Here is a 16495-nt window from a genome sequence, read left to right on the forward strand (position 1 = left end):
GTCCATCAGCTGTGACAGAGAAATGACAATTTCTGGAAAAAAAAATCTAGGCCAAGCAGAGTGCTCAAGCGGGCTGCCGTCAGAGAAGTCCCACATCAGGCGGGAAAGACCCTGTTTCCAAACACACTACACGGAAGCACAGTCTTGGCACGAACAGGAAGACCAAAGGGCCAGTAGCTGGCAGTTGTTGATTCTCTAAACTGTGGTCTGGCTGGGTCTCCTGAAGGGAGAGCTAAGCTGCATGCTTGACCACACCCTGTTTTTCATAGACAAACTCAGTTGTAGAAACCCAAGGCTTCTGCTAAATTCTTTAAAGAGTTGACCAAAATAGAGACAGAAAGCCTTCCCTCAGAAATACAGCCACTGGCCTCTCCTGGGCTCAGGCTCAGAGCCTCCTTCCAGAAAACCATCTGCGTTGGCACTTAGGCGGTCGAGCTGAACAACACCTGATGAGGGCTTTTTAGGGCTTCCCGATTCCCTATCCTGAAGGTTAAAGAAAAGAGTGTGATATAGTTTGGATCTGAAGTGTCCCCCAAAAGGCTCACGTGATGGAGGGTTGCCTCAGGCCCATGGGCATGCCCTTGAAAGAGGCTGTGGGACCTCACACCCTTCATCTCTTTGTTCCTTGGCTTGTGATGTGAACATCTTTGCTATGCACAGGGTCCTGCCATGATATGCCACTGGCCCTCACAGTATCATCTCTCCCAGGAAGTCTTCCTTGGTCTTTGGACCCTGGACCCTGGGCCTCTCTATGACAATAGCTATAATAGTTGTGGGTTTCTTTGTTTATTTTCCTCACTAGACGAACTTCTGGTTGAGCTCAGAACCCAGTTTCTAGAATACAAGGATGTTCGGTAAAGTCTTGACAGAGCGTATTAGGGTTTTGTTTTGTTTTGTTTGTTTGTTTCTTTTTTAAGAATGCTGGTGTCTTGCCAGTGGTGATGGTGTATGCCTTTAATCTCACTAGAGGCAGGTGGATCTCTGAATACAAAACCAACCTGGTCTACAGAGCAAGTTCTAGTATAGCCTGAACTACACAGAGGAACTGTCTCAAAAAAACACTACAAAGCCAAGAAGGATGCACGCATGAGACCATGGGAAACACTGAGGTCTCCTCTCCTCCTCTCCCAAGTGGAGATGTAATGGCTATAATTGCCAAGGTCTTACAGGGATTAGATTGTTTCATTACAGTGCTTATGAAATGAAATATTAACTCTTTTAACTACTCAAAATGATGGAAAGGCAAGTAGGCCATCAAAACTCAGAGGGTGACCAGGGTATGTTTGGCACACGCCTCTAATCCCAGCTCTCCAGAGGCACAGACAGGCAGGCAGATTTCTGTGACTTCAAGGCCAGCTTGGTCTACATAGTCAGTCAAGCAACACTGTGAGACACTGTCTCAATAAGTAAATAAATGAGTGAATAAATGAATAAATAAGCAAACAGACAAATAAATGGATAAATGAATGGGCACATTAATTAATTGGTTAACTGATTAATTAATTAAAAAAAAACCTCAAAGGGTATCCCTGGCTGGAAGGCAGCTCAGGAGTATAGCAAATGCCTAGTACACCCGACACTGGGCTCCATTCCCAAAACTGATGAGGAGACAAAAGAAGGAGAGGATAACAGATAGAGGTCGAGTCTCATTCTTTTTTCTTTCCTTAAAAACATAAGTCTTTTTTTTTAATTGGTTTTATTCTTGTGTGTGTGTCTGTCTATTAGTCTGTGTGCCTGTCTGTGTGTGACCTGTGTGTATGAGTACCTAGTGGGGCCAGAAGAGGGTATAAGATCTGCTGGAATTACAAGCAGTTGTGAGCTTCTGCGGTTGCTGATGTGGGTTCTGGGAACCAACCCCCAGTGGTCCTTGGGAAAAAGAGCAAGTGATTTTTAACCATTGAGACATCTGCCCTAGGTTCCCGTACTCACACTAGAGAGACCACGTCTACAAGAATCTTGAGCTTCATCTAGGCAATTCTCAAACTTAAACCCTTCAAAGGATGGCTTGCAGCTTGGAGCACAGCGCACAGGTAGGGTGTGTGCTTAAGGCAGAAGGCCCCAGCTTATCACCTTCAGCATCCCTTCCTCCCCCAAAAGGAAGATTTCCACGTGACTGGATGATCTCAGTCTGCCTACTGAAACGTAAAATTGCTGAAATAGGGCAACCACTAAAGTAAATGGCCTTAATAAGATAAAATAAACGGCCTTGCCCTATATCCACATCTACCGACTACATCACTAGGATGGCCAGAAATGGGTGGAGAAGGCAGGGGAAGTTAAACACTGGCTGTCTATCATCTACAAAAGGATGCAGGAAAGCTAATACCTCACCTGACTCTGTTGTCCCTGTTCACCCAGCCCCTGCTCCTTGGCACATCACCAGGCCTAGGACCTGAAGCCCCCAGCTGTATGCAAACTCCAGGCACCTGGGTACAGGCTCCTGTTCCGGGCTTTGTGGGTGCACAGCTCTACTCCATGTCTCTCATGCTCAAACTCCCAACCTCCCCTGCCACAGTCCCAGGTCCCTTTTGCATCTCACAGCGTATTTCAAGACTTCACCATCTGCGCAAGGAAGGGGTGAAGAGCAGTGACTGTCAGAACCAGCTCATGAATAGCTAACACTTTTCAAAAGTCATGACGCTCCCCAGGATACAGTCCCACTCCCTCACCTGCCCAGAGCCCCGAGGAATGGGCTCCAATGATCCACACAGGCCAGGAGGAGAATAACAGGGGATCGGAGAGGTTGCCTTGACAGGTCAGGCTTATTTTCCAGGTCTGGTGCCCATTCATTGGGTCTCAGTTCTTTGCACAGCTCCCCGGGTACAGTTAGTTAGCACTTTCCAATCACATTGACATCATCCTGTGATTTCTAAGCCAAGGCTCCCTCCCTCTCCTTTGATAGCTGATGGCTTTTCATCAGCACCACATGACCACATACAGCCTGCTCACCACCCTCTGCCTCCCCAGGCCTGAAGGAAAGCCCTGGTGTGGGTTCTGTGAACCTTTCCCTTTTAGTAACAGACTAGCAATGGGTTTGGGTTGGAAAGCCGAGGTGGGAGCCTGGGCTGCATTCTTACCATCCTACTGCCCTCTCATGGAAGTAAGAGCAAAATGACACAGGGCAGCGTGAACCCAGTGGGAGAGGCTGTAACAGGAGCTGTGAGGGGCGGGGCAAGACTGCACACTGGGACTAAAGCTATTTTCAAAAGCAATGCCCAAGCAGATGCAGTTTTGCCTGCTGAGAAACCTACACTTATCTCCACCACTAACATCTCCCCCATGAAAAAGCCCTAATAACCTACCTGAGGTTTGAATATAGGACTTCAACACCCCCACGTGCAGAGGACTGAAAACAGGAGTCCGTCTATCACCTACTACACATTTCCCCACAACACTGTGGTGCCAAGCAAGCCACTCAAATGTCTAAAAAGCTCCCACTCCCCCACCGCCATTCAAGGGAAAATGTCAGAAGTTCAGATCTCGTCAAAAGAGAGAATACCTTCCCTGGCTGACATATGTAAGCCTTTAAGAAGTCATCACGATCAAGCTACAGTGGAACTGCAATACACCACCCGATGGTTAGGGACAAATACCTACTGAACCCAGAAGCAGAGAAAGCTAAGAGAAGGAGAAAACACCACCCAGCCTGTCTGGGTCCCCTCCACTCCATTCCTTCGGCAGTTAAACAAAGCACAGCCAAGCACGACCTGTGCCCCAGGCAGTGAGTGGGCTGGGTGCTGGGTGTACAGACATAAATCGTGCAGCATCAATATGCCCGGGTTCACCCCCCTGCAGAAACTACCCTCCTTCTGCAAACACTTCCTGAGCCCTTCTCCTGGTGACAGACATCCACCCAGGTGCAAAAGGAGCATCTGCTTTGAGTCCACTTCAGTCTGCACTGGTGCACGGTGGGTGAGAGGAAAACCAAGTCCTCCCGTCAGAGAGTCAAACCGGATTCGTGACTCAGGCAGACCAGCTCTCGCTCAGAAGGAACGGTTTCAAGGCAGACATGTATCAGATTGGAGCTACAGATGGGACAGTTGGAGAAAGTGCTGCGTTTGGCAGAAGGTGTTAAAGTCACAATCAAAACATATCTGACTGTGCGGAACCAAAAGGCCGGACAGACTCTGGGATAATGAGCAAAGTTTTATTATGAAATGGTACCCAGAGTGAGCACTCAGGTACAAATCCAGATATAGCCTGTCAGCCAGCGTGCAGACTCAAACATCCTGGCCTCCAAGGGGTGGTGAGTACCAAGAAATGTGCATCAGAAGTAGTAAGAGATTGGGCCAGGAGTATGGCTCAGTGGGTTAAGGCGCTTGTTGCCAAGCTTGGCAACCTGAGTTCAAGCCCCAGGACCTGCATGGAAGGAGAAAACTGACTCCAGCAAGTTGTCCTCCAACCTCCACATGTGCAGACAAATAAATTTAAATGCAATTAGCCGGGCGTTGGTGGCGCACGCCTTTAATCCCAGCACTCGGGAGGCAGAGACAGGCGGATTTCTGAGTTCGAGGCCAGCCTGGTCTACAGAGTGAGTTCCAGGACAGCCAGGGCTACACAGAGAAACCCTGTCTCGAAAAAAAAACCAAAAAAAAAAAAAAAATTTAAATGCAATTAAAAAAAAAAAAAGGGGGGGCTGGTGAGATGGCTCAGTGGGTAAGAGCACCCGACTGCTCTTCCAAAGGTCCAGAGTTCAAATCCCAGCAACCACATGGTGGCTCACAACCATCCGCAACGAGATCTGGCGCCCTCTTCTGGAGTATCTGAAGACAGTTACAATACAGTGTACTTACATATAATAAAAAAATAAATCTTTAAAAAAAATAAAAATAAAAAAAAAATAAAAATAAAAAAAAAAAGGACCTGGCTGTGGTGGTGCTTGCCTTTAATCCTAGCACTCGGAAGGCAGAGGCAGGTGGATCTCTGAGTTCAAGGCTATCCTGGTCTACAGAGCGAATTCCACAACAGCCAAGACTACTTACTCAGAGAAACCCTGTCTCAAAACAAACAAACAAACAAATGATGATGGGGGGTGATGATGGTGATGGTGGTGGTAGAGGCTGAGGAGATGCCTTGGAGGGTAAGAGTGCTTGCTGTGCAGCCTGAGTTCCCAAGTGTAAAAAGTTAGGTGTGGCCATGCACCCGTAACCCAGCACTGTGGGGGGAGGGCACAGGAAGGCCCCTGGGGCACGCTGGCTGCCAGTCTAGAGCCAGGTTCAGTGAGAGAACTATCTTGATGGAATAATTAGGCAGAGTGACAGAGCAGAACACCCAAGGTCCTCCTCTGGCCCCCATGTGCACCGGAGCATATGTTCCAGCAAACATACACGTGTAACATACACAGTCACACGCACACACAGAATGGGGGTGGTAATGAAAGCAATTATAATTCGGAGGGGGGAAACCTTTGCTTTTCTGGCTGGCTTTGTGGTCATCCTAATGATGTAAAGGTCATTTTGAGTTTAAGGTGTGGACGGCACTAATAAAAACGTGCTGTATAATGCCTGTCTGCGGCTTAGACCTTGCAGTCAGTATTTAAATGTCTGCATGAATCTAACTTGCAACTTCGTGATTCACTGCTTATAACAAATATTTTAGGACTATTTAGAGAACTGTTAATTGATTAATATTCATCAATCAGACATTAGACAGAGAATATACAGTAGATGTTCATATGATTTCTGGCCCAGGCTCCGAAGCATGCACCAAGGTTCTGGGTCTGAGGACATGATGAGATGGACTGCCCGCGTGCTCTCCCTGAAGAAGATGCTGGCGACAGCCCAGGCCAGACCGCAGAGACAGGACGGGCCTGTGGAAGCGTGTTCCCGAAGCTACTCCTACCCATACGCCTTTTTCTACCCTTAAATCTTTGCTTGGGCTGTTCGTTTACCTAGACTATCTCCTGTCTGAAACAGCTTTTCTTCAAAACCCAGGGCAAATGCCACCTCTTCCAGCAAGTTTGCCTGATGTCTAGACAAGAAATCTCTTCTCCATGCAGTGTGCAAGGAGGGGAAGGGCCGCAAGCATGCGTGTCTCATTATGCTCAAAGCACCTGCTAACTCGTGGACTTCCAAGAACTGGTCATCTGATAGCTGAGAAAAATGAATGGATTCCCTGGACCCCAGAAATCCTGGGCAGCCCCAGATGGACCAGTTCCCTTTCTAGATGTGCTCAGCAGACTGCAAACGCTTCTTCCAAAGGAAAGAGAAGGCACTGCCCGAGGCGTTAACAGCAGGGCCTCGGGCTCTTACCTCGTACTCAAAGTTACCTCCCAGGGCACCAAGGTCTAGATGTAGGTTCTTGAGAAGTTCGCTGGAGCTCCGGACACTCTGTGAGGAGGAAAAACAGCTGAGCTCAGTTAAGGTCTGAGTTAGGGTTTCCATGGAAGTGATGGGGTCCATGACCAGAAGCAACTTCGGGACAGAGGGTTCATTTCAGCTTACAGCTCTCAGGTCATGCTCCCTGACTGAAGGAACTCAGGAACTGAAGGGACTAGAGGCGAAAACTAAGGCAGAGGCCATGGAGGGGTGCTGCTCACTGGCTTGCTCCTCCTGCCTTGCTCAGCCTGCTTTTTTATAAAGCCCAGGACCAGCTGTTCAGGGACAGCACTGCCCGCAATGTGCTGGACACACATTAATCACTAATTAAGAAACTGCTCCACAGGCTTGCTTACAGGCCACTCCTATGGAAGCATTTTTCTCTACCGGGGTCCCCTCTTCTCAGACAACTCTAGATTGTGTCACCAAGTGATAAGCCTAAAGGAACTGGCCAGTCCAGTGTGAGGGCATGCAGAGGAGAGTGGGGTACCCTGGCAAGGCTTTGAAGGACTCCAGGCAGGCCTTCCACTAAGGTCTCACTAAGTAGCCCATTATCCAGTGAGCAAAAGGGCCAAGCAAGTGTGTTGTGGTCTCCAGATCAGACCTGAGATGTCTACAGACTGGTCAAGAAAGGACAGTATCGAGTGGAAATATCACTTTTACTTATTTTTAAAATGGTTGGGGGAGGGGTGGCTTGGAGGTTAGCCAAAGACAGAACCAACCCATGTACCACCAACAGAAGAATGCGTGAACGGGACATGGGGCAGATACACACACCAGGCCTTACATTCTCGCTGCAGCGTACTGAGTGAGAAGGTGCCAGACACGAGAGAAAAACACTGTGTGAGCTTACTCACATGAAACATCTAGAACTGGCAAGTTCGTGGGGGGGAGGGGGGGGGAAACCACGAAAATAGGACTTGGAGGTTACCAGGGGCTGAGGAAGAAGGAATGGTATATGGTCTAGTGGCTGGAATCTGGGATTACGAACAAATTCTGAAAATGGACATACGTTGTGAAGACAACAAGCACCCCCGAATCACTGTACAGTTGAAATAAGTTACAACTCTTAGGCACACCTGCACATGCGCAAAAGGAAAGGACCTCTCATCGTTACCTGGTTGTCACTCTCCTCTCATCGTTACCTGGTTGTCACTCTCCTCTCATCGTTACCTGGTTGTCACTCTCCTCTCATCGTTACCTGGTTGTCACTCTCCTCTCATCGTTACCTGGTTGTCACTCTCCTCTCATCGTTACCTGGTTGTCACTCTCCTCTCATCGTTACCTGGTTGTCACTCTCCTCTTCATCCTCCTCGTTGGTCTCTTCCCCTAAAGTCAAGAGGCTGAGAGCATTCCTGCCCTCATGGACAGAAGCCAAGAGACCCTTTGCACAAGCAGCAGCCTTGAGACCCTGTGGAGGCTCCAAAACAGAGGGGAAACGGGGGACTCACCGGGAGGATCTTCAGAATGATCCTGGCGTGCTCCCACAATTCCTTAGATGGGTCCCCAGTCAAATCCTACCATGTCCATGAATCTGAGTCTGATTCACAGTTCTTACTCCCTTTCCAGTCCCCCACGACCCCAGCCACATGGATGGGAAGATCAGCATAGGCAGCCTACAGCCCAGTCCGCTCCCCCACCCCTACCCCCCAACCCCCACACCCAACCCCCACACCCCACCCCCACACCCGTTGCCAGAGTGACTGCACCCAGACTAGGTGACAAACTCTGAAGATAAAGCTTGGGTCTCAGTGACAGACCACAGTTCCAGGTGTGACACCCAAGAGGCCCCACAGTAACAAAACACATGCACAGCTGAGAAAGGACTCACCAGCGTGGGCTCCCCAAGATGCCCAGAATCCGCAGAGCTCCCCAAGCTCACGCTCTGTGACCCACGAAGAGCAGAGGGCGCGGCATCCCCAAGGCCTCGTAAGGGAGCCAGGCCCCAAAGAGGGGCCTGGACTAGGGGTAAGGGGGAACCCAGGACCTGGGCAATAGAACACATCTTGTTACAAACCCCAGAAACCGCAAGGCTCTTGGGGGTGTCGGGAGGCAGATATAAAAATAAAGCGTCTAAATTCTGCCCGTTCGAATTTAAAACGCCTCTGCTCGGAGGCCACTAATAATGAAGCGCGACATCCAGAAATACCATTGTGCCGACTGGGTGAGACTGGGTGAGAAACGGCAGACTGGCTTCCTGATTGTGCTAACTTGTGTGCTACCTCACATCTGGCAGATGTGCTGAGACTGGGGGCCACATGAAGAGTGAGTAGGGCAGGGAGGCAGAGATAAAACCCCAACTACTAGAAGTCTCTTGGTGCTTAAAACTGATAAGTCAAGAAAAGCCAGTCTCAATATGCTATTGGTGAAGACGGGAGTAAACACCGGAGCAAAGCCCGGGCCTCCTGGGAGGACTCTGCACATGGGGTGGCTGCTGTGCTTAAGTGTGCGCTTTGTCACTCTCTTTGGCTTGCTCTCCCCGGTTCTCAGGAGCCAAGTGAAGGCTTCCTTCATGCCAGTGAGAACTGGAGTCAAAATCCAGGCAGGGTCAGAACATGTGAACCCGGGCTACTCACGGCCCCTCACACCCCCAGTTCTTTTGTCTGAAAGGATGAAGAGGATCTGTGCTTGGCCCTTTGAGGTCTGCTAAGCAGCCCAAAGGAGATGAGGGGCTTCTGGAAGGGGCCCAGGACTGCAGCAACAGTACAGGGCCACTCGTATTACAGGGATGTGCACTGTGAGCGTCTGACTGAACAAAAGCAAGAAGCCAGCGCAGGAGCTGCAGAGACAGCTCACTGGGTAAGATAAGAAAGTCTGCTGATCTGCCAGGGCATCTGAGTGCATTCAGTTCCCATAACCCACTTCGGGCAGCTTGCACACAACTGCCTCCAATTCTAGTTCCAGACAATCTTTGACACCCTCTTCTGGCCTCCACAAGCACTTACAGTTGCACACATGCCCGCCCGCCCACCCCCCCACAGATATACACACACATGCACACGATCTTACAAGAGATCAGCACAAACGTGCTGGGAACACATTACAAGACCCTTCAAAACTTTTCTCAAATTTACAAGGTATAAAACAGAGAGAATGTATTTTGTTCCACTCTAACTCCTAAGAGTAAACTAAGAAAGGGGGATCCAAAGGTCAGAGTCCCACCACCCTCTCGGCCAGTCTCAGCCAGTCTCGGCCAGAGGACACCTGAGGTAACATCCGATCCTCACCTCTGTAGATCGACAATCATCCTACCTGTGGTAGATCATCTTCGTCAGGGAGAAAAGCTACTGACACATAGAGCTGGCCAGTGATACTCAACACTAGGCCCTGCTCATTCTTACAATCACCTGAGGTGGGCTCTACCACTATGGGGAGACCCCATACTTGGGTTACTTGGGTGTGGTCAAAAACCCTGTCCAAAGTCACAGGCTTAGTTGGGCAGAGAAGGGGACTGAGCTCAGTCACATCTGTCTCAGAGGAAGTATTCTGTGTGCTCTTATGCCTATGGTAGGAAAAAGCGCTGCAACTTTCTCCCAGTGGATTGTGAGCAAACTGAGCCTGCCCGGCCTGCTCAGCCCTTCCGCCAGTCCAAGCATATCAGCAAAATCCTTCCCACACTGTATTTATAGAAAATTACAGACTCCCAACATGGCTAATTTGCTAACATGCTGGGGGCTTGAGGGAGGGAGCCAGGCATGCTGGGGGCTTTGTTCTCTTGGGCCTTTACTGAATCGGTGGTTAGCAGGGAAATTATAGATCCCTGGCTCCTAGCTGATCATCTTCTATAGATGGCCATTAACTCTGAGCGTGGGGCTGTGCGTGCCAGTGTCCTTCAGAGCAGATAAACTTGATGCCATTGGGCTAATTAAAACTTTCAGGATAATCCGTGGCTTAGCCGGTATTTATAGTACTATACTAGTTATTAGAACTAAGGGAGAGCCAGTGCGTGTCGGCAATTAGGGAACAGAGGGAACAACTGGGTAAAGCTGCAGCTGGGCCACAGCAAAACAGCTAGGGAGTTCAGAGTGAGCCCAGTGGTCTCTGTCCAACTTGATTTCTGAATGAAGATCGGGGTGAATCTTTTCAGTGAAGGAATGACAAGATAAGTCCCACCATTTGGAAAATATCAGTGAGAAAGTGAAGTCAACACCTAAGACAGGGTCATGTGGTTTTCTGGGGACCCTGGGTGGCGGCAGCAGACCGTGGGCTCAGTGCTTCCTGAGAACTGGGTGACCCCAGGAAGGGAGCATGCAGAGCTGAAGGACTGTTCTCTGGAATCAGCTGCTGGGAAAAGCTTCCCAACTCCCAGAAGGGGCCTGGATTCTGTACAAGGGCAAGGAGCAGTGCCACCGTGCCCACCCTCTGGCGCAATCCCTTCCAAGCACGTGAACCATCGTGAACACGGTCACATCCAGGGAAGAGAATCAACGGATACCCTCAGCTCTCGCCTGCAGACAACGGAACTGAACAAACTTGCAATCCAGGTCATCTGGTCTGGTGGCTGTTTGGGTAGTTAAGGGCTCCTCAGTTACTGAAGAGGATACGCATCAGGAAAGCGGGCCTGAGGCTTCGGAACAACATCAGCTCCACCTGCCCCCTCCCCTCTGAGCTGGGGGAGAGGGGCAGACCTTAGGCCGTGCTACCTCAGAGGCCTACCTGGCTGAGAAGCTGCATCTTGCTCGGCTCTGCAGCGAGCCCGGTGTCGGGACTGGGCTGGACCGGCCCCTGCCTGAGGCCGCTGGGCTGGCACTGTGCTTGCTGAGAGGCCTCCTGCCCGGCAGGGGCAGAGACCGCTCCCAGAGGATGTTCCAGCAGCTCTGGACCCCAGGCCAGTAACCCTGAGTCCCTCTCCGGAGCTCTGGTGGCCTTGTGGTCACCCTCACTAGACATCCTGGAAGGCTCATTGGCCATGCTGCAGACCATGCCAGCGACATCTTTGCATGGCATTTCCTGCATGTTCTCGGGCAGCCCCAGGCCCTCCAGCTGCCTGGAGATCTTAACCATCTGTAGGATGTGCTGGTAGAATCTCTGGTCCTCGGAGTAGTCTTCACTCTCGGACTGCTCCTCCACAGAGCTGATGTGGGACAACTGGGGCACCAGAAAAGGGCAGAAGCGCACATCTCTAGGCCCCGAGCCTAACGGGCCCATCACAGGAACAGACCCCTGGGGGTTCTGCAGGTCCCAGGGGAAGTTGTTTATCTCACCAAGGACCTGTGAGCCTAGGGGTGAGGCCAGGCTGCTGCCCCCTCCGCTACTGTTATCCGAGTCAGCCCCGGGTGTGCTAGGCTTCCTATCTTCATTGAGAGGCTCTGGAGACCCGGGTGGATGCTGCCTGTCTTCACTGGCAGGGTCGCCTGAAGGGGGCTTTGGAACTGGTTCTGATGCCAGGGTCTCCAGTGGCATCAGCGAGGGTCCCTGGGGTGAATCTTCGGCTGAGGCCTCTGCATCCTTGGGAGCAGCAGGCTCTGTTTCCTTGCATCTCTCTGGGGTGTCCTTGTTGATAAGCTTGGAGACCTGTCCCATCCATAGGCCTGGAGACTCTCTCCTCCACCTCTCCCTGCCCACGTCCCCACCTTCCCCAGGAACTCCCTGCCAGCTCAAGTCTTCTGCTGGGCCGCTCTCTAGTAAAAACAGCTTGTTCCTCCTGGCAGGCAGCGGGTGGTCGGATGAACCAAGGGACAGGGAGGGCTCCTCCTCAGAGGGTGGCAAAGGAGCGGTGTTCTGACCTTTGTCCCCGCCGGGGCCAGTGCAGTTCAGGGTGGCTATGCTGTGGTTAGGCTGCTCCCCTTTGAGCTGCAGGCCTTTGGGAGCCTCAGAAAGCTTAGAGTGAACAGAGGAGGTCTGGCTCCTGCTTTCTGACACATCCTGCCCGCTGTGGAGTGGATCCGGGCTCTGAGCACCCCTGGCGCCAAGTCTCTGCTGTCTGGTCCTCAATTCCAACTTTTCTATTTCAGGGTCTGAAAACCCCAGGTAGATTTTCTCTGTGGCCTTCGGGACTGACTCCAGACCCTGCAGGTCTCCTAACTCGGTCTTGCATTGGATCGAAGGCCTGCCTAAGATTTTCTCCACATCAGCAAAGATCTGGTGGGTTCGAGAAGCTTGGCCTTTAGAGAGCGGCTGCAGCTTAGCAGGAAGGGTACCCATGTGAGGCCACGGTGTGTCGCCCAGCGTGCACAGACTTCTCCCTTTCTTAAAGGCCTCATTTCTAGCCTGCACCTCTTGGTCTAGGTCCAGATCAGCAAGCCCAGGTGCTGAGAGAGGGGACAGGCCACGGAGAAAGGAGGAAGAAGGCAGAAGTCCCTGCTCAGGCTGTGGTTCCTACATGGGTATATAAACATGCAGAGAAAACTAAGCCTGACCCTCCTGATGTTTTCTTGCTGCCCCGAGACCCCGCAGCAGGAAACCACCCTCCTTAAGGTAAAGCAGAAATCGGGAAGGGAGAGGAAAGGCCAAAACTCCCTTAGGCTAAATGGAAGGCTACAGTATGACAGGGAAAAGAACCAACCACGGCCCCAGGGATCCCAGAGTAGACCCGTTTGTTTCTGGGCGGCCGCCACAGAGCAGCCACCTGAAGATGTCACCCGTCAAAGCCTAGAAACCACAGGCCTGTGATTGATCCCCAAGCTTCCTCTAGCCTTCAGGTTCGTGATTGGCTGCTTTTATAAACGCCGTATCAAGGACTCCAGAAATGTCCTCTGAAGAAGAGAAGAGAGGAAGCCGGGGAAACTCAGTCAAGTGCCTTCTACCACGGGCACAAGTTGGCACTGCTTAAAGACATCCAGTCACAGAACCTTGGGGCTACAAGAAAGCCTTCAGGCAATCAACACCAGCCAGCTGGGAGCACACATTTCCAGAGGGCCTGACCACTGGGCAAACACAAGCTTGAGGTACCTAACCTGGGCCCTAAAAATCCCACTGAGGACCTGGCCCAGCTGCCCTCTTTCCTGGCACTACAACAAGGAGCTCCTGGGACTCACATCTGTCATCCAGGCTCACCTTGAGTCAGCTTGGAGCCTGCCAGATGCCAAAATATCATTTAGGATTATCCTGGATTAAAGAAAAGCTTACGACTGCCTTCTCCTTTTCGAATACACGAGAGTATTGGAAAACTCCAAGATTCTATCTGGGAAACACCTGTCTTCACCTTTCCGTGGGATCGGGCGTCTCACCCCGTTTCTCAGACAGTGGGTACACAGAGCTGGGGACAGCAAAGGGATGTAGAGCAGCGATGGAGCACAAATGTGATGGAGTGAAAGACTTTAACAACTGCTCAAGGTCAGAAGTGATGCCTTAGGGAAGAAGAAAGTGGTGCTGAGAATGGGGCTCACCGCTAGAACACCTGCCTAGCGCATGTGTGGTCCTAAGGATCCTCAACATGGGAATGGACACACACACACAGAATTGACAGAACCAAAAACCGGACCACTAAGTATTAAGAGAGTCTCCCCAGTGCTCCCCACACTGAGCGTTAAGGAAGTCTCCCCAGTGCTCCCCACACTGAGCGTTAAGAGAGTCTCCCCAGTGCTCCCCACCTTGAGCTGCTTCCTCAGGCTGCCAGCCCCAAGCCTGCATGGAGGGAACAAAGTTTATATCCTCAACCACGGGGCCTCAGTTACAAGGCTCTCCCTCAGCTTCTCCAGAAGTAAGGGTGACAAGTTCCATCTACCAAGATCAGATATGCTGAGGGACAGACGAGTAATGGGCAGAGCCCTCAAAACTCAGTAAAAAAGCTACTGGAGACCAAGTGAGGATGAAGTCTCTAACTGCTGCCGTCTTCCTCCTCCTCTTCCTCCCCCTCCTCCCTCCACTCTTTCTCTCCCCACCTCCTCCAAGGACACCGGCCACAGAGACCTCCGATGATGTCAACTAAACCAATGGCACATAGGCATCAATGACAGGCTGCCCTCAAACACGTGATCCTCTAGCCTCCGCCTTCTAAGTTCTAGGATTGCAAGCATGCACCACGAATCCCAGCTTTTCCTTTTAAAACTCGAAGGCACTGGTGTTCTGACAGTTTTAAGATAATGGCAAATAATGAGTCTACAGCCAACTCAACAGTTCCTGTCTCTGTTCCCCACTCTCCCACAGTGACAAATGCCACCACTTCTCCAATCAAATGAAAGACATGCTCCTTGCCCCTTTGAGCTCACACTCTCTCTAATCCTGTAACTCGAGCTTCCCGAGGAGAAAGAAGGAATTACTGATGGAAGTACCAACTACCAGAGGCTGAAAGAAAAATCTTCCAGGTAAAATGAGACAATGTCCTGTCAAGAATTCATTGTTTTACCCCCTGGCAGTCCCCTTGGGTCCCCATGCCTCTTGGGGCTGCAGCCCTGGGTAGGAGGCCACCTCAGGCTGACTCACCAGAGGACTTTTGGAGGTCTCTTTGTCCTTCTTGTTTTTCTTTTCCTTTTTCTTTTTCTTGTCTTTCTTCTTAATGGCCCCGGGGGCTGACCACCTCTCCCTCTCTTGGATGACCAACTTTCGATAGTGCTCGTCACATGGATGGTCCCAGATGGACTGCCCCGTGTCAAAGTTGAAATAGTAAAGATCACCTGTGATGTTCTGGCTAGGGGTGAGCAGAGTTCGGAAGTCAGTCCCTTCTAAGGCCCAGCAAGAACAAAATTCATTAAGAAAGAACAAATATTGGGATATATAAAACTAACTTATGGCAGTGAATAGTTGTTTTTTAAAGTGTGCTAAACATCAAATTTGACACCAAAGAAGAGACAAATAAAGAATTGGAAAATAAACCTAGGAAATTACCCAGAATACAACATGGGAGATGAGATATTATTTCCTATAGGAGAAATAAAGACATGGCAGATAAGACACAGGCATTCAAAGCTGCAAATGCCGCTGGCTCTCTTTTATCCCTTTCTTTCTTCATGTTATTTATTTATTTATTTATTTATTTAACATAAGCAACAAACTTCAGAAAGATTACTCAAGGAAAAAGAAAATTTTTTAATGGTACTGGACAGATGGCTCAGCAGTTAAGAGCACTGGCTGCTCTTCCAGAGGAACTAGGGTTGTTATCCAGCAGCACCTATATGGTGGCTCACAATACAGGAAGCCCCCAGTTCACCCCCACCCTGCCCTGCACTGCATAATCCATCAACATAACATTAAGTCTTTAACCTGGGGGTGGAGAGATGGCTCGGGGAACAGATCAGGGCTCAGTTCCCAGCACCCATACAGCAGTTCACAACTGCACGCAACTCCAGTTCCAGATCCTTGGCACCCTCTTCCAACCTTCTCAGGCATCTGAATCCACAGGGTACAGACAGACAAGCAGACGCACACATATACATACAGATGGGGGGGTAGAATAGGGGGTTTTCAGAGGGGAAACGGGGAAAGGGGATAACATTTGAAATATAAACAAATAAAACATCCAATTAAAAAAAGAAAAAGAAATAAAGAAATAAAATTACGCTTCTCTACACGGTATTCCAGGCACCGTATTTGAAACAGTACTTTCTGGTCTGAAACAGGGGAGGCGGTCAACCTCTCTAATCTCAGCACTCAGGATGAGGAAGTTGGAAGGCCAAGTTCAAGGTCATCATCTCTTTCTATCTGAGGCCAACCAAATTTACAAAGTCAGTGCAGGGATACATCTGTCTCAAAGGACAAAGCAAAGCAAAAACCTGGCCTGAACTCTCCTATCCCTCCTGAGAGCAGGGATGAGAAAGGGGCTTATTATGGAGTCCTGGCTGGGCTGGAGCTCACTATGCAAACCAGGCTTGGCTGGCCTCAAATTGACAGCAATCCTCCTGCCGTTGTCCTTGTTTCTGTGCACGTATCCACACAGGCTCCATTTCTACTTTTAGAACAGGACTTGAAGTTATAACTTTTCCCACAAAGAATGTTAATGGATTATGGCAATGGTAAATCCTATCGAATATTTAAAGCAGAAATGACAGCAGTCCTTGGCCAGCAAACTTGTCTACTGACCTGAAGAGGACAAGATCTTATTCTGTGAAGACAATGACAACATGGCAGAAACATGATAAAGACATTATGAGAAAATGATACTACAGACCAGTTTCCCCCATGGACACAAATGCAATCTCGCTTAATGAGATTTTAGGAAATCAAATCCCATAAAATATACAAGGGACCATACATCATGGCCAAGTGGAGTTGTCCCAGGAATATGAAATTTTTTTTTAACG

General features: G+C 50.0%; 1 protein-coding gene across 10 annotated transcripts in view; it reads right to left on the reverse strand.

Annotated features, from left to right (window-relative positions):
• Positions 1-16495, reverse strand: part of Cep164 (centrosomal protein 164) — a 65104-nt gene that overhangs the window by 28485 nt on the left and 20124 nt on the right. For 5 of the 10 annotated variants that reach the window (XM_085844603.1, XM_085844606.1, XM_085844604.1 and 2 more), the window contains exons 4-8: positions 14682-14886; positions 10974-12635; positions 8149-8304; positions 7603-7737; positions 6252-6329 (exon numbers count right to left, since the gene is read on the reverse strand). In XM_085844603.1, the coding sequence (XP_085700729.1) occupies positions 6252-6329; positions 7603-7737; positions 8149-8304; positions 10974-12635; positions 14682-14886 (2236 nt within the window). The remainder of the gene's footprint in view (positions 1-6251; positions 6330-7602; positions 7738-8148; positions 8305-10973; positions 12636-14681; positions 14887-16495) is intronic. The other 5 variants (XM_085844609.1, XM_085844610.1, XM_085844607.1 and 2 more) reach the window with 3 other exon arrangements.

Source organism: Mus caroli, unplaced genomic scaffold, assembly GCF_978045245.1.
Source record: "Mus caroli unplaced genomic scaffold, Mus_caroli_1 scaffold_11, whole genome shotgun sequence".
NCBI lineage: Eukaryota > Metazoa > Chordata > Mammalia > Rodentia > Muridae > Mus > Mus caroli.